The following is a 24680-nucleotide window of genomic DNA, read 5'->3' on the forward strand; positions in this document are numbered from 1 at the left end:
CCTCCCATACTACTACCTCTTACAATACTAGACAACACCGTATCAACAGTAGAGACCTTCAAATTTCTAGGCTCTATTATATCACATGACCTAAAATGGACACCTAACATCAAAAATGTCATCAAAAAAGCACAACAAAGAATGTTCTTTCTGCGCCAACTCAGAAAGCTCAAACTGCCCAAGGAGCTGCTGATCCAGTTCTACAGAGGAATCATTGAGTCTGTCATCTGCACCTCTATAACTGTCTGGTTTGGTTTTGCAACCCAACAGGACAGACACAGACTTCAGAAAGTAATTAGGACTGCAGAAAAAACAATTACTACCAACCTGCCTTCAATCGAGGACCTGTATAGTTCACGAGTCAAAAATAGGGCTGTGAAAATATTTACAGACCTCTCACATCCTGGACATAAACTGTTTCAACTCCTTCCCTCAAAACAATGCTATAGAGCATTGCACACCAGAACAACTAGACACAAGAAAAGTTTTTTTTCCGAAAGCCATCACTCTGCTAAACAAATAATTCCCTCAACCCTGTTCAACTATTACAAAGTTTGCACTACTATTACTGTTAATTTTCTCATCACTCCTATCATCCATCCCCTCCCACTTGTGACTGTATGACTGTAACTTTGTCGCTTGTATACTTACAATTTATACTGACTGTTTCCTAGTATGATTGATTGCTTATTGTACCCTATGACTATCATTAAGTGTCATACTTTATGATTCTCGACTCCTGATGAATGTATCTTTTCTTTTATGTATACTGAGAGTATTTACACCAAGACAAATGCCTTGTGTGTCCAATCACACTTGGCCAATAAAAGTATTCTATTCTAAAAAAATCACAGGATTTGGTTCCACTGAGCTTATACTTGAGATAGAGGGACATATGTTGTCTGGGCTCAGAGGTTAGGCAGAGTCAGCCTTCATTTGATGGCAGAATGCTGGAAATACTAAGGCTGTAGACTAAACTGGGAAACTAGAAGACAGTGACAAACCACTTCCATGTGAGAAAAGTATATGGCTATGATTATGAAATTGCTCAGATTCAAACTTCACTCCAAGGAGATATAGACAGTTATAAATATGTTCAGTTTACTTCCTTGTGGGCTTGTATTTGTTATTCTGCTTTACTTTGCACAGTATTGGGTTGCCTGGCTACTCTTTGTTGTTGTTGTTTTAAGCGCAGAGACCACAAACTCCTTTTTATGCTCTAGCTGCCTGAAGCTAGCACACTGATGTATTTTTCCCATTAAAGTATCATCGCAAAGCAATGATGCAAACTTATCTGAGTGACAGAAAAATGGTGATTATTCTAAACTGAGCATTCTTCTAAAATCTTTCTCAACAGTGCTAAAGTATTTAGCCCTGGAGCTCACTATTAGTCCAGAACCTGAAGTACTTATTAAGCAGTGATGCAGAGAGGGAAAGAAGTTTGTGCATTTGGAATCTCTTTTCCACAACAAAAGACCTCAATTCTGTATTATTAGGACTTGCAATTTCTTATTATGACTTTAGGCAGTGTAAAACTGTGCTAAAATGTATACTCTTAAACAAACCAACCTAAAATAATAAAACCACCAGTATAATTGAGATAAAAACTGGCAATACAAATCTTTTCATAAAATTGCAAGAAAATAAAGTTTAAAAGAAGCACTTTGAATTGGGCCTGGAAATGAACAGCCAATTTAGAACATGAAGCATAAAATGACAACTAACTGGGACAAACACAGTGTATCAGTCCTATTTTTAGCCAGTCTGAGGAATTTTCAGAGGCATTCCCAAATATAATACATTGCAGCAATCCAATAGCAGTGATAGACTCTATGGAGTGGGATTAAGTTACAATATATTAATGGTTATACTGGTCTTCAATGCTAAGGATTTAGCAGCTTCCTCCCAACATACTCAAAATATTTAGTTTTACACACATGCATTTAGGACCAAAAAAGATGCACATGAAATTCCAGAAAATATTACTATGCACATTGAAACAATTCAGATTCTATAAAGAGTTGGGGAAATGTAAGAGGAAAGGGAAAAGAGAATAATCGTTTGAAAGACTGCCCATTTTCTATTTAACATTCAAAATACATGAAAGCACTTTAAAACATCTATTATTTGATGCAATTATCCTAGATCTTGAATAGAATGCATTAACTTTATGAGAAGTCTTATTGTAATAATGAGTAATGTCATAGAAGCAGCAAATTATTTCAGAGGGCTCATTTGCCTTTTGAAGTAGGCTACAATTAGCAAGCAGGGACAATCTGCTTTAAAACTAAACTAAACAGATCAATATTTCTGCTTGGTTTTCTCATGTTAGGATGCTATATTTTCCTATAGACTATTTGGCAGTACAAAAATAAGTAAGAGCTTAAACAGTAAACAAGTATTTAAAAGGGTATAAATTATAATATAGATGAGCACATCAAGATGATATGCACGTTTATACAAAACATTTCCAAGCACAAGTTCTTGATATAGTACAAGTAATAATAAATAAGCTCTACATGGGGCTACCCTTGAAGAGTATCTGCTAGCTGAACTGGTGCAGTTTATGCAGTGGCATAAATAGTTCTAGGCACCCCTAAGATGCTGCATGTGACATTCTTCTACGTGAGCTGTGCCAGTTTGTTTCTGAGTCCAAGGAAGCTCTTGGTTATCACATTTAAAGCTCTTCATGGCATGGGACCAGGGACCTAAGGAGCTGCTTTATCTCACTTACATTGATTCGTCCTCGCTAGTCAAACGGGGGATCATGCTGAAAATCCCATTGGCCAAAGTGTTTTGACTGGCAGGATCAAGGAGGAGGGCCTTCTCTGTTGTTGCTCCCGCCCTTTGGAACACCTTGTCCTCAAAGGCAAAGTGAATCCTCATTCATTTGGTTTTCCAGAAGAGTGTTAAGACTTGGTTTTGCCAACTATCATGAGAGTCTAAGATTGTGCAACTCTGGGAATGGCTGGTGACTTGAGAACACTTCCTCCACCTTGTTCATTTTTTAGTTTTCTGAATTTTTTAATGTTGACCTTCATTTTTGACCTGTACATTTTAACATGTTCTTAATTCTGTTTTTAACAGAGCTTTTAGTCATGTGTTTATATTGTTTCATTATGTTGTTGTAAACCGCTCAGAGTCGCTTAGATGAGATGGGCAGTATAGAAATTTAATAACATTTAATGCGTATATAATGGATGTTGAATGCATCATGGTTAGCCTCCCCATGATGAGCGTCATTCTATTCTAACAGCTGATATTCTACTTTCCATTTAAAATTATCACTGGCTTTGTCTTTTATTATTTTTCAATATACCTGTAACTTTAAAATATTTTCCACTGATTGGTAACCTGAAGGGATTTCATCTTAGCACAATCGTATTTCATTTGTACCTCAGACTCAAGGCTAGTATTTTTTCCCCACCAAGATGCTGAGTCAAGCATTTTCATCCTGGAATGTAGCGAGAACATTTGTTTCACTACATAGAAAATTGGGCTTTCAGAAGCAATAAACTTTAATGCCTTGAATGAAACTAAAGACAAATACATCTGGGATTTCCTTGAAAGTACAATACTTACCCTGGCATAACACCAGGAGGAATGACAAGCATTAGTTTAAGTTGTGCCTCATGGAACACTTCAGAGAAGTGAGTGAGCAAGTGAATCAGATCCCTGTAAAACAGATAAAACATTAGCTCTTTGAGTCAAGGAAAAAAAGAAAGAACATTCACTGATTTTTCAATCTCTTAGTTTTAAACCTGCATTTGAGTCAGAAAAAAACATTATTTTCCAAAACTAAATGTTTGGCCTTGCAACATCCTTATTCTTTTACAAGCTGACTCAAAAGAAGACATCAATAAAGGAGAATTCCAAAGGTGCTTTTTCAAAAGGCAACTGGACTTTTTTTGTTTTTGCTTGAAGAAGTTAACTATAATAATAGAATTTTTTATTGGCCAAGTGTGATTGGACACACAAGGAATTTGTCTTGGTACAAATGCTCTCACTGTACATAAAAGAAAAGATACATTCATCAAAAGTCAAGAATTATAAGTTCTGAGGAAGTGAAGAACTAAAGAAATTTCTTGGATGAGAGTGAAATGTCTTCAAGCAAAAACAAAGAAAATCCAATTGCCTTTTTTAAAAAACGCCTTTGGGACAATCGGGACTTGGATGATTGAGAATCTCCAGAGACAATAAAGGAAAATATTTGTAGCTCAGGGTTGAAATGAGTCTTGGTGCTCTCTGAGCTTGGTTGTTTTCTTGCAGACAATTCATTGCCCTAATTAGATAACATCATCAGTGTTAGTAAGGAGTGGGATTTGCTCGCAGTTTATATTCTAGTGGTTCGCCCTGTCAGTGTTGGCTGGGGTGCTTTTAGAGATTCTTTGGTTGGGTTGTTTACTGTTGGCTTGTTTGGCAGTTCCTATATTGGGGTATTGTTTACTTGGCCTGTGGAGTGCTTAGATCAGCCTGCAGGGCTACTCTGGAAACAATGAAGGACCAGTCCATGATGCCTCTGCCAGCGAAAACAGAACTCGCGAGGGCCATGTGCGGCTCTCCTGAGCTCCATTTTCACTGGCAGAAGGTTGCAGGAAATCCCAGTTGAAAATGCACCTTGTGAGGGCTGTGCATGGCCCCCCCAAGCTCCATTTTCACTGGAAGAGGATTGTAGGAGGCCATCGCAGCTGAAAACAGAGCTCGGGAGCCCGTTTTCACTGGCAGAGTGCTCAGGTCGCCACAGGCGCCCCTGACACAAGTGATGTCATGTTGGCCACACTCACCCTGGCACTCCGAGGTCAAACACAACCCTGATTGAGCTTGACACCCTTGCTATGCAGTATTGAGAATTATGCACCAATATAAATATCTTTTATAGAAAATGTTAATTGCTTTTTTGGAAAACATACAAATAGAAGGATCTACTGGGCATTTTCCTTGATTAATGGAAAAAATGATAGGGGTGGCAGGTTTTTTGTTTTTAAGAAAAATAGCTGGGAAGACTTGGATATTGGTTGACTAACTTGTCAAACCACTTCTTTGTACTAGGGGTACTTCAAGGAATTAAAGGATAATGCTGAGATATCTACGGCAATTCTCAATTTTTCAGATTGTCAGTTGCCTGTTGGAAAAGCACCTTTGGGATAATGCTGAGATACAATTTTAGTTACTTTCATTTGTCACTCAAAAGAAACTACATAAACCAGAAGTGTATATTTTCTACCCCAAGCAACTGCCATTGCTTGCCCATGTGAAAGCTCTCTAAAGGTTATGTTTCTGGTACTCTTAAGGCAACTTTACTGTTTTAGGACCATATTTTCCCATGTTACTATTCTTTCCTGAAATAAGCAGAGTTAAACACACTGTATGGCATTTTTAAAAGAATGAGGTAGGAGCAGGCCATCCAAATGTCAAAACATAGTTAAATATTGATTATGTACTTTGCCATTGTCAAATATAACTTCAGAAGTTGCTCTATGCCGTATGCCACATTGAAAAGCTATCTTGAACCAATTAAGCTCTTTCTTTAAAAAAAGGTTAGTTTTCTTAGGTGATGACAGTTTTCTGAGTACACACTGCTGTCATAACACATCTTTGGCTCCTCACCACCTTCACACTGGGTGGGTGCTGGAGATTGCTTGGTGGAGTTGTTTGTTTTCAATCTTATAAGCCACTCAGAGTCACTTATGTGAGATGGATGGATATATAAATTAAATAATTCACTCACTAAAATATACTCAATACACTTCTGTCAACTACAATGATATAATAATAATAATAACAACAACAACAACAACAACAACAACAACAACAACTACAATGATCTAATACATATCGATTTTACAGAAGACAATGTTGAAAAAGCACTACGGAATCTAAAACCATCTCTATCTATTGGACCGGACGGAATATGTGCCTACTTCTTTAAAAAGCTATGCACTGCCATAGCCGAACCCCTAAACATAATCTTTGAAAAACCTTCCAGGACCAGCTCCTTGCCAAAACTATGGTCACAAGCCACGGTCATCCCCATCTTCAAAAAGGGAGACCCCAGCCTAGTTGAAAATTACAGACCAATATCTTTATGCTGTGTCACCTGTAAAATCATGGAATCAATTATTAACCAATCCATCATCCTCCACTTAGAAACAAACAACCTGCTCTCTAATAAACAATTTGGTTTTAGGAAAAAACTATCATGTAATCTGCAACTCTTACATGGCAAAAACATATGGACTAGACCAGGGGTCCCCAACCGCCGGTCCGCGGACTGGTACCGGTCCACGGAACAAGTCTTACCGGGTCGCTGGTTGCTGGGCGCTGCCATCTTTTTTGATAAAAAGTGCTTCCGGAGAGCTTTTCGGGTCAGAAAGCATCAAAAGATTTGAGCTTTACCGGAGAAAGCATTTCACCGAAAAAGCTCACGAGCGCTGCGCCATCTTTTTGATGAAAAAGTGCTTCCGGTGAGGTTACCGGAAGCACTTTTCGTCAAAAGATGGCGGCGCCCAGTTGATGCCGGTACCGGGCCGCGGCGCCCAGCTGATGCCGGTACCGAGCCGCGGCATAAAAAAGGTTGGGGATCACTGGACTACACAACTCAATCAGGGCAAAGCAATAGACGCAATCTACATAAACTTCTGTAAAGCCTTTGATTCAGTGGTACACGACAAACTACTCCTAAAACTAAAATCTTACGGTATCTCTGGACACCTGCATTACTGGATAGAAGCATTCCTGTCAAACAGATAACAAATGGTCAAAATTGGGAATGTCCTATCAAATTCTGTACCTGTCAACAGTGGTGTTCCCCAAGGAAGTGTTCTAGGACCAACTCTTTTCTTACTCTACATAAATGACCACAGTGATCATATCAAGGGCAACTGCGTTCTCTTCACTGATGATGTAAAGCTATTCAACACCACAGACAATACTGCTACCCTTCAAAAAGACCTTGACTATTTATCAGAATGGTCAAACAAATGGCAACTTCAAATCTCAACAAATAAATGCTCTGTCCTACATATTGGCAAAAAAGAAATCAGAAAATAAAATACAGGCTGAATAGTCAAGACCCTGTTGATGATCCAAACTCTGTCAAGGATCTTGGAGTACTCATCTCTAATGATCTAAGTGCTAGAGCCCACTGTAACTACATAGCCAAAAAGGCGTTAAGAGTTGTTAACCTAATCTTACATAGCTTTTTCTCTGGTAATATTACACTAATAACTAGAGCATACAAAACATTTGCTAGACCAATATTCGAACACAGCTCATGAGTTTGAAACCCACACTACGTATCTGATATTAACACAGTTGAGAAAGTCCAGAAATATTTCACAAGAGTTTTCCACTCCTCTACTCGTTGCAGAATACCTTATGCCTTGAAATTCTAGACCTAGAAAACCTAGAACTACACCTCCTTTGGTCCGATCTAAATATAGTATATAAAATCATACATTGCAATGTCCTACCTGTCAATGAATACTTCAGCTTCAACCATAACAACACAAGAGCAAACAATAGATACAAACTCAAAGTAAACCGCACCAAACTTGATTGCAGGAAATACGACTTCAGCAACAGAGTGGTCAATGTCTTTAATACAGTACCTGACTCTGTGGTTTCTTCCCCAAACCCCAAAAACTTTAACCTTAGATTGTCTACTATTGACCTCACCCCTTTCTTAAGAGGTCCGTAGGGGGCCTGTGTAAGCACACCAACGTGCCTACCATCCCTGTCCTATTGTTTCATTTTTTTTATTTTTCTTATATGTATCCATGTATGCTTTTACTTATACCTATTATCTTGTAAGCAATTGACAAACCAAATAAATAAATAAATAAAATAAAATAAATGCTATAATTACTTGATCTTAGCCAATGCACTTAATGCTGTTCATCCTGACAGAAGGTTTATAATATTTGTTCAAATTCTGAATCTCTTAAATACAGACAAAATAGTTACTCTTTTACCACACCACCAAGTATTTTACTGGGGTAATTTAAAAACAAAAAGACTAAAATAAAATTGTCTTCCTGGGTAGTAAAAGTTAAGACCCAAATTTTTAGAAACATTAATACTCCATGCGTTAATAATGCATGTTGTCTATTCACTGCCTAATGAAATATCATGGAAGGAAGCAACTTATATAAGCCTTTGATTAATAGGTTAAATTTCCAAGGCTCAGACTGAAGTAATGATGTGTCATTGAAGGAGAAATGCAAATGTCCCTGAAGTGAAAACAGTGCTTTTCTATCCAGCTGTGCTGTGGCACCACCTACTGGCCTAAATAAAATTAGTATTATTTTTTTAATGCATGGAAGCAAACTTATGCTTGTCTCGGAAATGATGGCTTCTTAGTATTCATAGATCTTTTCCATATCATCATAGTTTTCAGTCCACTAAGCTTTAAAAAAGCTTAATTTCAAATTAAGCTGTAATCGTCCCTCAATGAAGCCAACCTTGAAACTTTGAGAACTTCACGAGCCAATCAGTGATTCTCACAAGCCAATCAGTGATTCTCCAGCTGATCAATGGGAACATAAAAAGCATCACTCAATCGCTCATCTTCTTAGGTTGTGGGTTTTTTGAAAAAATATCCTGACATTTTCATGTCACTCAATGAAACAAGGAACTGTTTTATGCCCAAAGTTATGAACAGGGAGAGATAATTGTCTGCTAGTTCTGTTGAGAGATTGAGTGGTAGAAGCCTTTCCCCATACACAACAACCATCTGGGTAAAGTAGTTTGGGTTGATAAAATGAATGAGTAGCAATTTCAGCCTTCCAAATCCAAGCAGGGTAACTCTGCTTTTAGGAATATTGAAGCTCTTTTCAATGTTAAGATACCCTCTAATGAAAATGAAAAGGCTTCACTTCATTCTTTTTCTTTTGCAGTAAAATCAAGTTGTTTGTTCTGTTTCCCTCCTACCCAAAAAATTCCAGTAGCTATTTAATCAATAAACATTAGAAAAAAAAACTCAATTGGTGGAAGAAAACTGCAACAAAACTGCTACTATAATCTTTCAAATAAAAAAAGATAAATGACTATAAAAATTAAAAATGAAGTAATAAAAATAAAATGGCTCCAATCTCTTCTGGAACAAGTATAGTGCTATGCTGTGCAATTGTATAGCCATCCTTTATAGCTATCATCAAGGGAACTCACACTGCCATTAATTGTATACTTTAACATATAGGAATTTTATTTCCTGTGAATTCCTACTATATCACACAATTTTATGTGTTCCCTTTGGTGTGCTTTCAAGACAATCTTGATTCTGGGCAACAGTCTGACCAAATTCCTGCCATTTTCTTGGCAAGGTTTCAGATATGGTTTGCCATTGCCTCTTTTCTAGAGCTAAGAGATTGACTGGCCAAAGATCACTCAGCTGGCTTTATGCTTAAAGGTAGGACTAGGAACCAGAGTCTTCTGTTTTTTAGGCTTGTGCCTTACCCACTCCACCAAATGGCTTTTAATGTATTCCTAGTACAGGAGTCTAGGAATCAGTAAAACTCAATGATACTAGAAAATAATCATGTTTTAGCTACACAAATAATCAAACCCAATTAAAGTAATTTCAGTCTGGGATTCTTAAACAGCACATTAAAATCAGATATTGGTACTGAGAAACAAAGCAGCACCATAGAGCTAGTGAGATTTTCAGCTTAAAAATATGATATCCTAAAGATTAGAGGACGGCAAGAACTTTACTGCCACTGTGTGGATAAAGTCTGAACAACCTGTCAAGTTTTGACAAGCAGAAGAAATGTCACCAGCTTTTGCTGGTGTGGAAAATAAGCACATAGCTTTCCACTGATCTTAATTACATCGTGAACTCTCATTGCTAGGATTCAGAAGAAACACTGCTAGAGAAATTTACCAGTCAGCATTCACCAAGATTCCAGAAAGAATACGTTCATTACAATAAAAACAATGAGGCTTATGATGATCTGTGCTACATTTATTACAGCACATCTACACCTCTAATCACATCTGATACAAGGACAATTCACAGACACAATAGCTAACATCCAGACAGTAGTTGAAGGGACAATTAAAGGACTATAAGCTAAAAGTTATGATTTTTCTCTTCCAAAAAATGCTTTGACCATGACTTTAAAAAAGTGAATTCCTTTAACAATTGTGTTCTAGGAACAGATTTTTTATGAAGCGTGAGGGACCAAGAAGGGTACCTTCAAAAACTATTGCTATATACAAACCAATGCATCCAGGTGTTTAATGTTCCTCCTCCCTTTGGCCAATTTTGTATCTAGTCCTCTTCTTTTCTCCTATAACCACTATGCACTGTAAAAATCTAAAATAGATGTTGTAACCAGATCCTTATCAAGAAAAGTTAACAGAGAGTAAGCACAGAGCTTTCTCGCACCTGCAGGGATACCTGAACAGCAGTCTCACCACATCAACATCAGTAACACTGCAGCACATAAAAGATTGAGATCTGCCTTGCTCAGAAAGATGCCTCACAAATTGACTTAAATTCTTGGGAAAGGACGCTGCCTAGCAGAGGTTATTGTATGGTTTTCTGAGCTCTCTGGCAGGCATCCCTCGATATTAAAAAATGGAGCATAATTAATATGTCAAGCCCTTTAAACAGTGGTGAACCTTTGAAGATTCTTCTAAATTCATCATCAATTACACTAAATGACTATAAGGACTATAAGGGGCTTTCTCAGTTATGGTACCCTACTTAGAATGATCTCTGCAGGAGGTATGCCAGGTACCCACAAAATATTTTGGGCACTATGCATTTTACAACCAAACTGGTTAGGTTAAAAAAAAATGTGGAAAAATTAAGCACACTATCTGCATATGTTTGTCTTCAATTGGTAACACTCAACCTTTTCCCGAATAATTTGCACATGTATTTAGTTTCTTAAATACAACTAATGTATTGTTCAGCTTCAACAAACTCAGCTATTGAAAGTGTAACAGCTTTTTAAAAAATTCTGCAGATTTAAGAACCTCATTCAGGTAATAAAATATTTACTTGAAATCTGTAATATTTAAGGATACTTTTGTTCAAGTAAGAACAGGAAAACATTACACTTTGAAGTCTAGCAAGAGACATGTTGGGGCATGGAATTCATGAACAACAATCAGGGGATCAATTCTAATCTTGGAGATTTGACAGCAGTAATAACAGTTTCTTTGTTGATAAGTCTGTCATTAAAAGGTAGGAACTTTTGGAGTCAGATTTAACACAAAGAAAACGAGTTGTGCCAGATCTCACCATGGTAGATGACAGGAACTGGATTCGTTAAAATAATAATAAAAACAAACAAACCCCAAACCCCACACTATTTGATTTGACACTTCAACTTAGACATGCCTAAATCTGTTCCAATTCACATGAAAGCATCCTGCTTCAAATTATAAGAGTCACATTATCTCCATTCTTATAACTTTTTATAGTGTTCCTACAGTGTTGTCCAGATTACCCTAAACTACCAGAGTAGCATACATTAAAGAAATTCCCACTTAACCATAGCATCAGAAGACTTGTTCTTTAAAGGAAATTCTTGACAATGATTTCCTTATACTGTGCTTTCAGGCTTTTATTTACCCTGGTATGTTCATGATGATTTCAATTAGATTTGCTTTAAATAAACATGATTTTCATCATAGCCTTTAATAGTTCAAATACTTTTCCACCCCAAAATAGTATGCAACTTGTCCTGGGCTTACATTTGTTTTTGATTTCCTAGCTGATTCCATATTTCAAGCACAAAACCATCGAAGTTTTCACTCTAAAAGAATGGAAAAATTTGAGTAAGAAAAAAAATACCCACACCAACAAATATTATGAATCCTATTATTTACCGTTGATAAGGTTTTAAGCATACTGCAAAAAATGTTCAACTTGCTTTGGGGTTTTAATGCTTTTGCTACCTTATTTCAACATCTAAAGATCAATTTTCATTTGTTCAATACTAAATATGATTTTCAAAATAAGTTAACCTGAACAATGTGCCATTTGAATGTAATTATTTTTACTATTACTATCACTTAAACATTAGGTTTTTTTTTTAGTTCTAACGGATATGATTTTACCTTGGCTATTTGAACCATAGTATTAGAAAGCTCTTCTATCTCATCCTCACTGCCAAATACAGTTTCGAAATCGTGATAAGACCAGTCTTCAAATAAAATCCGTGGGGCTAAACATAAAAAAGGGACAAAACATAGCCATTATTTCTTCATAAAATTTTAGTTTTTATAAGTATGACGAAACCTGCCCATTTACATTTAATGTATTTGTCTATTACTATTCATTTTGGGAGAACCCAGGATGACAAGAAAGCATATAAACCATGGCAAATAAGATAAAGCTGAAAGAACGATAACTACCACCAGTACTATCAAAAGTAAAATATACAACAATTAACCTATGCATTAGGGAGAAGGGTTAACAACAGTAGAAAGAACAAGCAGATCTTACACTGCCTCTGAAACCAGATAGGAGGATCATACCCACTTCCTTATTATTGTTGTTGTTTTTTAACATACAATATGTGCGCAATGAACAGGGTATTGTCTGGGTCCATTCGTTTACATAATAATATTTCTTAAGTTCCTAATTTCTATCCCTGTTAGCCAACCATTGATAAAACAAGTCCCAAGTTTGAAAATATTCTTCTTTTTCTTTTATCTTCAGTGTTAATCTGTCAATTTCTGCACGGTCCAATATTTTTTTAATTTTATCTTCTTCCGTCCGTGTTTCCTCACTTTTCCAATGTTGTGCAATATAATTCTTGCTGCTTTTAGAACATGTAATATCAAATAAACATTCCCTTTATCATATTTCACCTGCTTCCTTAAAGACCCATAGTTGGAACTCAACTTACATACAGTTGAGTTGGCTGGTATTGGAGGAGATATGCTTTCAAGTAGTTGGTTAAAACCTATTGTCAGACTCTTTAATTGAGTCTGGTCTCTCTGAAGCAGCCACTGACAGGTTATCTATTTTGTTATCGCAATGATTTGGCTCTATAGATGCATTATGAACCAGTTGCAACGCCATCTTAAAAGTTGAGCCTCATATATAACTCATTTCATTCACCTAGTTGCAAAGATACATGGAACACCAAAGCTAAGCTATTTCAATCTATCCAAACAGCAATTTATCTTTTTCCTACAGTATCTCCTCCCCAACATCATAATCTCTGCAAGCATTCCTTATTCCAAATTAGTTAATAGTATGCCTGGTAAGGATTCAGAATGTACTGCAGGATTTGTTTTGGATCTCCAGATTTTAATGTGCATTTTGCAATAATCAAAGATCTATGAGATTCTATGGAATTCAGTATTAGGGATTGAACTGTTAGCCGTCATAAATTTTGCTAAACAAGTGATTTTAGGAACATAGAATTGTTGCAATAGCTCTTTAATTAACATACTTTAGTTTATATACACTGCTCAAAAAAATAAAGGGAACACAAAAATAAGACATCCTAGATCTGAATGAATGAAATATTCTTATTAAATACTTTGTTCATTACACAGTTGAATCTGCTGACAACAAAATCACACAAAAATTATCAATGGAAATCAAATTTTGCAACCCATGGAGGTCTGGATTTGGAGTTACACTCAAAATTAAAGTGGAAAAAAACACTACAGGCTGATCTCACTTTGATGTAATGTCCTTAAAACAAGTCAAAATGAGGCTCAGTAGTGTGTGTGCCCTGTATGACCTCCCTACAATGCCTGGGCATGCTCCTGATGAGGTGGCGGATGGTCTCCTAAGGGATCTCCTCCCACACCTGGACTAAAGCATCCCCCAACTCCTGGACAGTCTGTGGTGCAATGTGGCGTTGGTGGATAGAGCAAGACATAATGTCCCAGATGTGCTCAATTGGATTCAGGTCTGGGGAATGGGTGGCACAGTCCATAGCATCAATGCCTTTGTCTTGCAGGAACTGCTGACACACTCCAGCCATATGAGGTCTAGCATTGTTGTGCATTAGGAGGCACCCAGGGCCAATCGCACCAGCATATGGTCTCACAAGGGGTCTGAGGATCTCATCTCGGTACCTAATGGCAGTCAGGCTACCTCTGGCGAGCACATGGAGGGCTGTGCGGCCCCCTAAAGAAATGCCACCCCACACCATTACTGACCCACTGCCAAACCGGTCATGCTGGAGGATGTTGCAGGCAGCAGAATGTTCTCCACGACGTCTCCAGATCCTGTCACATCTGTCACATGTGCTCAGTGTGAACCTGCTTTCATCTGTGAAGAGCACAGGGTGCCAGTGGCGAATTTGCCAATCTTGGTGTTCTCTGGCAAATGCCAAACGTCCTGCACGGTGTTGGGCTGTAAGCACACACCCCACCTGTGGATGTCGGGCCCTCATACCACCCTCATGGAGTCTGTTTCTGATCGTTTGAGCAACCACATGCACATTTGTGGCCCGCTGGAGGTCATTTTGCAGGGCTCTGGCAGTGCTCCTCCTGTGCGTCCTTGCACAAAGACGGAGGTAGCGGTCCTGATGCTGGGTTGTTGCCCTCCTACAGCCTCCTCCATGTCTCCTGATGTACTGGCCTGTCTCCTGGTAGCACCTCCATGCTCTGGACACTACGCTGACAGACACAGCAAACCTTCTTGCCACAGCTCGCATTGATGTGCCATCCTGGATGAGCTGCACTACCTGAGCCACTTGTGTGGGTTGTAGTCTCCATCTCATGCTACCACTAGAATGAAAGCACTGCCAGCATTCAAAAGTGACCAAACCATCAGCCAGAAAGCATAGGAACTGAGAAGTGGTCTGTGGTCACCACCTGCAGAACCTTTATTGGGGATGTCTTGCTAACTGCCTATGCTTTCCACCTGTTGTCTATTCCATTTGCACAACAGCATGTGAAATTGATTGTCAATCAGTGTTGCTACCTAAGTGGACAGTTTGATTTCACAGAAGTGTGATTGACTTGGAGTTACATTGTGTTGTTTAAGTGTTCCCTTTATTTTTTTGAGCAGTGTATATTATACTTTCTCAGATTTGTTCCAGAAAGATTTATATAATTTTAAGTATAGGAAAGCCTTCAATTCTCAATAAGGATATGAAGGCAGCCTTGCTAGACTGTACTACAGACTAATCTAATTCAACATACTACTTTCCCTAGAGGTCAGCCAAAGAGAGTGGTCATTGAAAATACAACAGCAATTAAGATTGGGAGGGAGGTAGATCCATTATACTGCAAGCCTCTAGAATTAGAATGTGAAAAGTTAATTAAAATTTTACCTATTTTGATGTTCTTGGCATTTCTCTTAACTTCTTTTATCCAACCTGTAAAAAACATACATTCATATTGAATATGGCTTATAACAAAAGAATGCCTCAAATGTAATTACATAAGACTTTAAAAAGACTTTATATGCTTTAGACATATAAAAGAAACAGCTAGACTAACCTTGCATTCATGGTCAAATATAACTTTTGTAAGTACCACCCAAACTTTTATTGGCTGTGATCAATAAGAATAACCAGTCACAATTTAACACATTTGAAAGGTACCAGATTAGAAGTGCGTCTGCTAGTAAGATTACATAAACACAAGGCATTTATAAATTTTCTCTATTTCACCCTATGCCCCCCACCTGGTATAAAACCGCACAAATTATAAGGGAAAGTAATACATAGGAAGATAAAATTCCTTTTCTCTATCCCAATTCTTTTGCTTTCAGCTGGCATATTGCAGCTTCAAAACTATTCAAAGTAAACAGGTATGCAAATCTAGGTATAATTAAGGCAAGTTATATCTGCAAAATAACATGCTTCAATTAGATACTAATAATAATTTTGTCCTTGTGCCTTCAAATCAGTCTGGACTCCTGGCAACTGTCTGGACAGGTCCATGAAGTTCTTTTGGCAATATTTTTGGAAGTAGTTTGTCACTGTCTCCTTCCCAAGGTTGAATGACTGGCTCAAAGTCATCCAGCTGGCATCATGCCTAGTAAGACTGGAACTCATAGACTCCTAGTTTCTAGCCTTGTACCTTTAACTACTATATAAAGGTGGTTTTCTACAATAGATACAATATATGTTGGGTGAGAATGAGACCCACATATGCAGAGTTCAAGTTAGCTACTTTATTTTTTTCTGCCTATAATAGAGGAATCTGGCAGCCTACACTTCAGAAGAATTACATAAGGTTCCAAGGAATTTGGGCAGGGGTATCTGTCCCAGTTGCACACTGACTTCAGGCTAACTCTGCACTTCATACACTTCACTACCAAGCTGTTTCCCAACATCATACAGGGATAGATAGATAGATGGTAGATAGATAGATAGATAGATAGATAGATAGATAGATAGATAGATAGATAAAAAGTAAATGTTGACTCTTAGCAACCAAACAGAATGATCATCATCACTAGTCAACTCAATCATCTTTGCTCTTGTTTGACCTCTTTTCTCCTTCTTTATTGACTTCTGCAGAAAGTTAATCTTCAAATGTATCCAAGATAGGATAATTAGAGCCTAGTCATTTGTGCCTCAAACAAGAACTTTGGATTGAGTGTTTAGATGGCGTTTTGTAGCCAAAACAATAAGATTTTCCTGTGGGAACCAAGAACATTCTCACAGGTGGCTGGCCAGAGGAGGAGCAAGTCACCAAGCAACCGGCCAGCACCTGGATTGGACAGTGTGACCAGTGACTTGGGGAAACTTTTATTTTTAATCAAGTGAAAGCTCTGGGAAATTTCAGAGTCGGCTTTCACCAGTTGTGCCAATATGAAGTATCCAATAAACTGTTCTTTGAGGATCCTGCCTGCCTGAGAGTTCTGTTTTCTAAGGGTGCATTACTTGTAACATTGACAGTGATAGAATAGAATAGAATAGAATAGAATAGAATAGAATAGAATAGAATAGAATAGAATAGAATAGAATAGAATAGAACAGAATAGAATACTTTTTTGGCCGTGTGATTTTGTCTTGGTGTAAATACTCTCAGTATACATAAAAGATACAGTCAAGAGTCAAGAATCATAAGGTACGACACTTAATGATAGTCATAGGGTACAATAAGTAATCAAATTATACTGGGAAACATTCAGAATATGCCTTGTTTCATTGTACCCATTCTCGCAATGGTTGCACCCTAAAAGGTCAGTGTAAAAATAGTACTGTGGGTTTTGGAAGAATTTGAACAAGCAACAAAAACTGTGTAAAATGCTCTGAAAATTAATGGAATTTACAAAATACACCATATCAGAAGGGAGAAAATTTGGGAAAGCATCCCAAATTGGCTTAATAGGACCATTCACTGAACGTTAAATTTCAGTGGAAAATAAAATGGAAAAATAGGAGTAAGGCAGAATTAATGGGTCTACTTAAGTATCTCATATGTACAATAGAATGGGGGTAAGGCTTAATCGGCTACCACCCTGAGCAAAAGCACTTTCTATAGGTAATCCAAATACATACATAGTAATATTTCATTATAGATGCCACTTCTACTGGTGTCTTGAACACTGGGTCAAAACCTCCAGAGTTTGTAAGCACAAGCACACCTTATCTTCTCTCTTTAAGTACCGTGTTTCTCCAACAATACGGCCTCCACCAATAGGAAGCCCCAGCATGATATATTGGCATAAAATCAAATTAAGCCCCTCCCCCCAAATTAAGGCCCATATTAAACATGCGAAATGGGGGGGGAATGGCGGGGGGGGCTTGCCGTTAGGAAGTACTTTGTTGCATGCCCGGATATGGTGCTGCCTGCGTTGGTGGAGCACTTCATATCGGGAGACCTTCCGCCACCGTTGCTTTTCCTTCTCCTTGCTGCCGTGGCATTACAGCAACGCCGCGGCGTTTGGCGCAGCCACGTGCAGCCAATCAGGGCTCCTCCCTGCAACCGGAGCCCTGAGGAGACACTGGCTTCAGGCGCTCCTGTGGCCGCCTTCCCTTTGCCTTCGAAGGTAAAGCGAATTATTTTAAAAACCTCCGCTCATCCCATCAGGGCCGCGCCGGGCCGTGCGAGCTGGGCAGAGCCGGGAAGCGAGCCACGGCTCGCTCCGGCTCTGCCCAGCTCGCACGGCTCTGCCGCCCTGGCGGGATGAGCGGAGGTTTTAAAATAATTCACTTTACCTCAAGGCAAAGGAAGGCGCCACAGGAGCGCCTGAAGCCAATATACCAACAACAAAAGGCAAATCCTCAAGGTGGGCTGGAGGGAGGTGGCTACGTGCCCCCCGGGCTGCTTCAATGCAAGGTCCTGACTTGCAGCATCCTGCTTTTCGCCGCCGCCTCCCTCTCCGACTGCGAAACTCGTGTGCTTCGCCAAATGCTCCGAGCGAGGCCAGCTCTTTCATACATAGAGAGAGAGAGAGAGGGAAAGACGCCGGCGTGCTCCGAGAGGCTGGTTCTTTTCTCTAGCCGAGGCTGACAGGAAGTGCCTCCAGGGCCATGGCAGAGCCGTGCAGGCTGGGCAGAGCCGGGAAAGCAAGCCGCAGGTGTTTCCTGGTTCTGCCCAGCCCGCACGGCTCTGCCACGGCCCTGGCGGGATGAGCAGAGGGCCCGGCGGGGAGGCACTCGCTGCCTTGGTGACATTTCGGGTGCCTCCGCCTCCTCCTCGCCCATCGCAGGTGGCGGTGGTGGCGGCAAGCAGTGGCGCTTCGCTGAGGGAAAAAGAAGACAGCGCAGCCACCTTGCTTGCTTTCCCACCTGCCCGCCCCAGACGGCCTCAGGAGCGGCGGCAGTGGCAGCAGGCGCGCACACTCCTGCCGGTGAAGGGAGGAGAGGCGAGGAAAGAGAAGGGAGTGCGGCAGCAGCGGCTGTCACAATATCGTCTCATAGCGAGGCAAGGCTGGCAAGCTGAGGTGGCCGCACCAGAGAGCATCGCTGCCGACCCCGTCGTGAGGATAAAGGAGCGGGATAGAGATTCAGTCAGATGTCAGCCTCGGCTAGAGAAAAGAGCCAGCCTCGTGGAGCACGCCGGCGTCTTTCCCTCTCTCTCTCTCTCTATGTATGAAAGAGCTGGCCTCGCTCGGAGCGTTTGGCGAAGCACACGAGTTTCGCAGTCGGAGAGGGAGGCGGCGGCGAAAAGCAGGATGCTGCAAGTCAGGACCTTGCATTGAAGCAGCCCGGGGGGCACGTAGCCACCTCCCTCCAGCCCACCTTGAGGATTTGCCTTTTGTTGTTGGTATACTTGGCTTCAGGCGCTCCTGTCGGCTTCCCTTTGCCTTGAAGGTAAAGTGAATTATTTTAAAACCTCCGCTCATCCCGCCAGGGCGCGGCAGAGCCGTGCGGGCTGGGCAGAACCAGGAAACACCCGCGGCTCGCTTTCCCAGCTCTGCCCAGCTCGCACGGCTCGGCGCGGCCCTGATGGGATGAGCGGAGGTTTTAAAATAATTCGCTTTACCTTGAAGGCAAAGGAAGGCGGCCACAGGAGCACCTGAAGCAGTGTCTCCTCAGGGCTCGGTTGCAGGGAGGAGCCCTGATTGGCTGCACGTGGCTGCACCAAACACCACGGCGTTACTGTAACGCCACGGCAGCAAGGGAGAAGGAAAAGCAACGGTGGCGGAAGGTCTCCCGAACATCCAAGCTGTCGCCGCCCACCCACCTGAGGATGCAAGGGGGGGGGAATTAAGTCACCCCTGAAAAGACGGCCTAGCCAGTTTTTCGGGGGTCAAAAAAAAAATAAGGCCTGGCCTTATTATGTGAGAAACACGGTACCTGATGAATGAGAATGTGGCTAGAAAGTTGACCTAGGTGTGCCAGCCTCTCTTTTTTAAGATGACTTTGGAATGGGTTTTATAACATTGTTAGCTGAAATAAAAATGTGGGACATTACATGGATACATTTCCTTCCTACCAGCCACGAGAAAGACATATTTCTACCCAGCTCAGCATGTTTTCACAATGCAAGGTTAACCCCAGAAAGTTTGGCAGCAGAAGCATTAGATACAGGTCCCAGGTAGAAGATAGAAAGCACAGACCTTGGTCAACATCATGGAGCCCTGTCACCTGGAACTTTTCCTTTCCTCTTCTCTTCACTTGCAGCCAGACTGGCGAAATTGTTGTAAATTTGTTTCCAAACGTTTTAGCAATATTATAGCCATGGCTATTCCACTATAAAAAAAAAGGAACACACTATGGAAAAAAGATTTGCTACCTTATTTACTAACTTCAAATATAAATTATATCGAAAGAACTATGGTAGATTAAGGTCCTCAGCTTTAGTTTAAGCTTTATTTCTTTATTTGCAAAAAAAGCCCTACCCCTTCACAAAAGAAACCAGTATTTTTACACTGTTTAATTAATTAATATCCCACCTTTATTGTTTTTTCTTACAGATAACTCAAAGTGGCAAACCTATCCAAGATATTTTCCTCCTCCCATTTTTCCCCACAACAAAAACCCTATGAGGTGGGCTGGGCTGAAAGAGAGGGACTGGTCCAAAGTCACCCAGCTGTTGCACCTCAACCTCACTCCATACTTACAGGTGTAATGTAGCCCAAAGTTTCTCCCTTGAAGGAGTGTTCACGTCCTTTTGTAGCACAATAGCTTTTGTGTTCGAGGACAATATCCTTTGCTGTTGGATCAATAACTACTAGACCGCGCTCCTGTACTGTTCGATTTGAATGGCGAGTCTGTCAAAATAAAGTTATTGTAGAATTAATTTAGAGAGATTGCTAGCACACAATTCAAGGAAAGGTAGTAGTTTTAGGGTGCCTCAAAATTACAGGACCAAAACGTTAATAGTGAAGTCGTGCACTTAGAAATATAAGATGGGGAAAAACACAGGGGAAGCGCTTGTCTTCACACCCTGCTTACAAGCACAAGTTGGTTGCTACTGGAAACAAGTGGGATTAGCTGCTATATTAATAATCATAACCAAGAACAGGGAATGGTGCATTCTTCAAAAATGAAAGAAAAGTATTGCAAGGAATATATCACCAAATTTAAATTCAGCATATCCTTGGCAAGACATCCCAACTACACAAAAGCAGCCTAGGGTGGATGGTGATTTAATTGAGTCTCCTGTTTCTCATGGTCCCTACATTACCTCTCATGCTGCCTTGGAGAGATCATAACTATCTGAAAAGTACAAGGAAGAGTAGTGAAGATCTCCCTGGTCGACCATCTCTCTCTACCAATCTGAGGGGGGAGGGGGAGTAGAAGTCCTTAGTATCAGAGCACGTTAATAATAATATATGAAATACCAATGCTCTGATGGTCATTTTGAAAAATCCTTTCTTAGTGATCACCTAGAAGCCACGAGGAACATATGTGCCAAATTTCAAGTTTGTAAGATTTACTGTTCTGGAGATTTTGTGATGATATATATATATTTACAATAATTGACCATTATTCTGAGGACTTACTAAGCAATCATAAGGGATGCACAAATATGTCTTTATAGTTTTTGGCAGTGGTTTTCTCTCCAAGCTAGTTTCAATTTGGTTTCTGAATGTTTTGTTACCAGACTAGGTAACATAATCACAAGACATTTTATAAGCTGAATAGGACAAGAAAATCCTCCTGATGATGTTACCTAGTCTGGTAATGAAACATTCAGAAACTAAACTGAAACAAGCTTGGAGAGAAAACCACTTCCAAAATCTAAAACAGGAGCTTTAAGTATTTTTTTATGTCTTTATAGTTCCTATTTAAAAAAAAGCACATCAGATGCTTTGATGATTGTATATCTACAAGTAAAATTAATCGGCACCAGGTTGGACAATCTGAGGTCTCTTACAGAGAAGCAAATTTCAGATACAAAGTTGTATGTAGCCCATCTATTCCTAAATAATTGTTTGGTGAAAATCTGTTCATATTGCTGCAGGAACACACATTTGGAAGTTGAAAGTGGTAGTGATTGCTGCCTCATATAAAGAATTCAGTGTCTGTAACACTATTGGTGTTTATTAATATTAATAATAGTAGTAGTAGTAATAATATACTTTATTCATTAAACATGAAACTCAGTCAAACTGAACATTCAAATATGCATCACAAATACCATTGACTGGTGCTAATGGTTGATACAGGTTGCTGCCAGCATTCTAGATATCAGCCAAGTACACCTTCTTAAGATGTATGTCAGAATTCCGGCAGTGGCCCTAATTAAATCATGAGCTTTGAGCCAAGCTTCAAAAACTCCAGAGGATTTATTAGGAGCTAACATGTCGGTATGACCTGTGTGTAGCCAATTCTGAGACATGTAATTCACTGTCACCCTTGACCCTCATTTTCCCCCACTCCTCTGGGTGTATCATAATTCATATTCTCCAGTGAAACACGTCCAAAAACTCCAGTCACTTATAATCTTTGCAAGGTATGAATGGAATGCACTTTCAACTCCAAACTGCTGCACTGCTCTTTCAAACTCCTTCCCCTACCCTCCTTTCTGTTGGCAACTTTAAAAAGGGCATAGAAATGTTTTATGAGTTGACACTGTATGATGTTCCAAGTAACACATTTTTTTGCAGTTCTGCTGGTGTTATTGCAGGAAGCTGCAATTTCTTGATGTATTTTATAAAAATTTTGGAACTGCCTCAATGACAATGGGTATCACTGTTACATGGTTCATCCATAATCACGAAGTTTCCATGGCGCTTATGCACACCTCCTACAGGCCTCTTAGGAAAGGGGTGAGGTCAATAGTAGACAGTCTAAGGTTAAAGTTTTTGGGGTTTGGGGAAGAAACACAGAGTTAGGTAGAGTATTCCAGACATTGACCACTCTGTTGCTGAAGTCATATTTCCTGCAATCAAGTTTGGTGTGGTTAACCTTGAGTTTGTATCTATTGTGTGCTCTTGTATTGTTATGGTTGAAACTGAAGTATTCATTGACTGGTAGGACATTGCGATGTATGATTTTATATACTATACTTAGATCGGACCGGAGGCGGCGTAGTTCTAGGTTTTCTAGGTCTAGAGTTTCAAGTCTGGTGGCATCAGGTATTCTGCAATGAGTAGAGGAGCGGAGAACTCTTCTTGTGAAATATTTCTGTGAAATATATTTGTGAAATATAACTGTCCGTGTATTAATGGATTTAATTATGTTTCCAGCATTCAGTTTTGATTTTAATATTTTGCGGACCCTCCTGATGTATTCCTTTTGCGTTGATTATCATCATCATCCTTATTATTTGATTCATGTAACTCAGCTCAAGTCTGACACCTTCCTCCTGATAATTGATTTATCTGATATGATGAATGATAAAACTGAGGAAAAATGTTTGTAATATCCTAGTTAAGTTAGAATTAAAATAGGAAAAGCTCAATCTCCTCCATCTTCATTTTGTGCCTGTTTCATATCCCACATCTCTCCCTCCCACAGTATACAGAAAGGGAGATAAACAGAAAAAACAGTAGATAGAAAAATCCCATTTTGCATGGCTACTCTCTTCGTTGTGCTAAAGGCTAGAAGAGGGAACTACGCTTAAATTTACTTTCTGGTTTTAGAATGATGACACTAGACAACCCATTGGGTCATCACTGCGTCATTATTACAGAGATATATCCTTATCCTTAAATGGAGAAACAGAATGATCACAAGTGGATTGCTATTGTTTTGGTTTTAAAATTAAAGAAGAAAGTATCATTTTATTAAAGAAGAAAGATGCATGGCAAAACAAATATAGATTCTTTTCTTTACCAAATGCTTTTGGTAACATTTGTGATTGATGAGTCATTCCTTAAGAATAAAATGTTTTCACTTCTTTTTCCTCAGCTTAAAGTGACATACAGCAGACTATGCTGGAATACAGATTTCTCCAGATAAATCAGCACATTTTCCATGGTTTGTTCTTGCGCTATATGAATAATGAGAGCATGACTTTATTGGGAAGTGTGTATGCTGAAGAGGGACGTCTTCACATTTGGATAAATTTAGCATATTCTTGGAATCATGACAATGGCATTTTTGAATGCAGCTTTTTCTCTGCTAGAATGAGATTCTTGTGCAATTCTTTCATGATCATCCATGTTCCATTGCAAAATCTTGGGAGATCAGTTCCTCATAAAAATTATGAAAAGTCCTACCTTCAGTTCCAATTAAGTGGCGGCAATCTAGAGAATCAAATTGATTCAAGGAATTCTGTTAGAAAGGAAGGATTGTTAGCTCCTTCACTGATAGCATTGAAAGAACAATATTCTTTCTTTGTTCCAAGGAAGTGCTGAATGCATGTAACATTGATTTTTCTCGTCATTTCATTGAGATAGAGTTCACCAAAATAGAGTTCTTTGAGAGCAGCATTGTCAAATGTTGGATAGTATTTATATTTTCCATAGTTCTTGCTGGAGAATCACATCTTCAAGTAATTCTAGTTCACGATTTTGATTTTTCTGAATTTTGTTTTCTACAACAGGGGTCCCCAACCGCCGGTCCGCGGACCGGTAACGGGCCGCGGAACAAGCCTTACCGGGCCGCTGGTTGCTGGGCGCCGCCATCTTTTTGGTAAAAAAGCAATTTTTCGTCAAAAAGATGGCGGCGCCAGCCTCGGTGAGCTTTTCGGGTAGAAAGCCATTTCTACCTGAAAAAGCTCACCGAGCGCTGGCGCCGCCATTTTTGCGAAAAATCACTTCGGTGACGTCACGGAAGTGATTTTTCGTCAAAAAAAGATGGCGGCGCCCAGCTGACGCCGGAACCGGGCCGCGGCGTCGAAAAGGTTGGGGATCCCTGTTCTACAACATCCAAGAACTCAGAATATCTTCT

At 39.6% G+C, this 24680-nt stretch overlaps 1 protein-coding gene across 11 annotated transcripts in view; it reads right to left on the reverse strand.

The window, feature by feature from the left end:
- Nucleotides 1-24680, reverse strand: part of CHID1 (chitinase domain containing 1) — a 118069-nt gene that overhangs the window by 87928 nt on the left and 5461 nt on the right. For all 11 annotated transcript variants that reach the window (XM_087950864.1, XM_026668240.2, XM_087950859.1 and 8 more), the window contains exons 3-8: nt 20459-20608; nt 19955-20087; nt 15264-15308; nt 12076-12182; nt 11710-11771; nt 3583-3675 (exon numbers count right to left, since the gene is read on the reverse strand). In XM_087950864.1, coding sequence (XP_087806990.1) covers nt 3583-3675; nt 11710-11771; nt 12076-12182; nt 15264-15308; nt 19955-20087; nt 20459-20608 — 590 coding nt within the window. The remainder of the gene's footprint in view (nt 1-3582; nt 3676-11709; nt 11772-12075; nt 12183-15263; nt 15309-19954; nt 20088-20458; nt 20609-24680) is intronic.

The sequence above is a fragment of the Notechis scutatus genome, chromosome 1 (genome assembly GCF_049901735.1).
Source record: "Notechis scutatus isolate UNSWTSFEM ecotype Mainland chromosome 1, rNotScu1.2, whole genome shotgun sequence".
NCBI lineage: Eukaryota > Metazoa > Chordata > Lepidosauria > Squamata > Elapidae > Notechis > Notechis scutatus.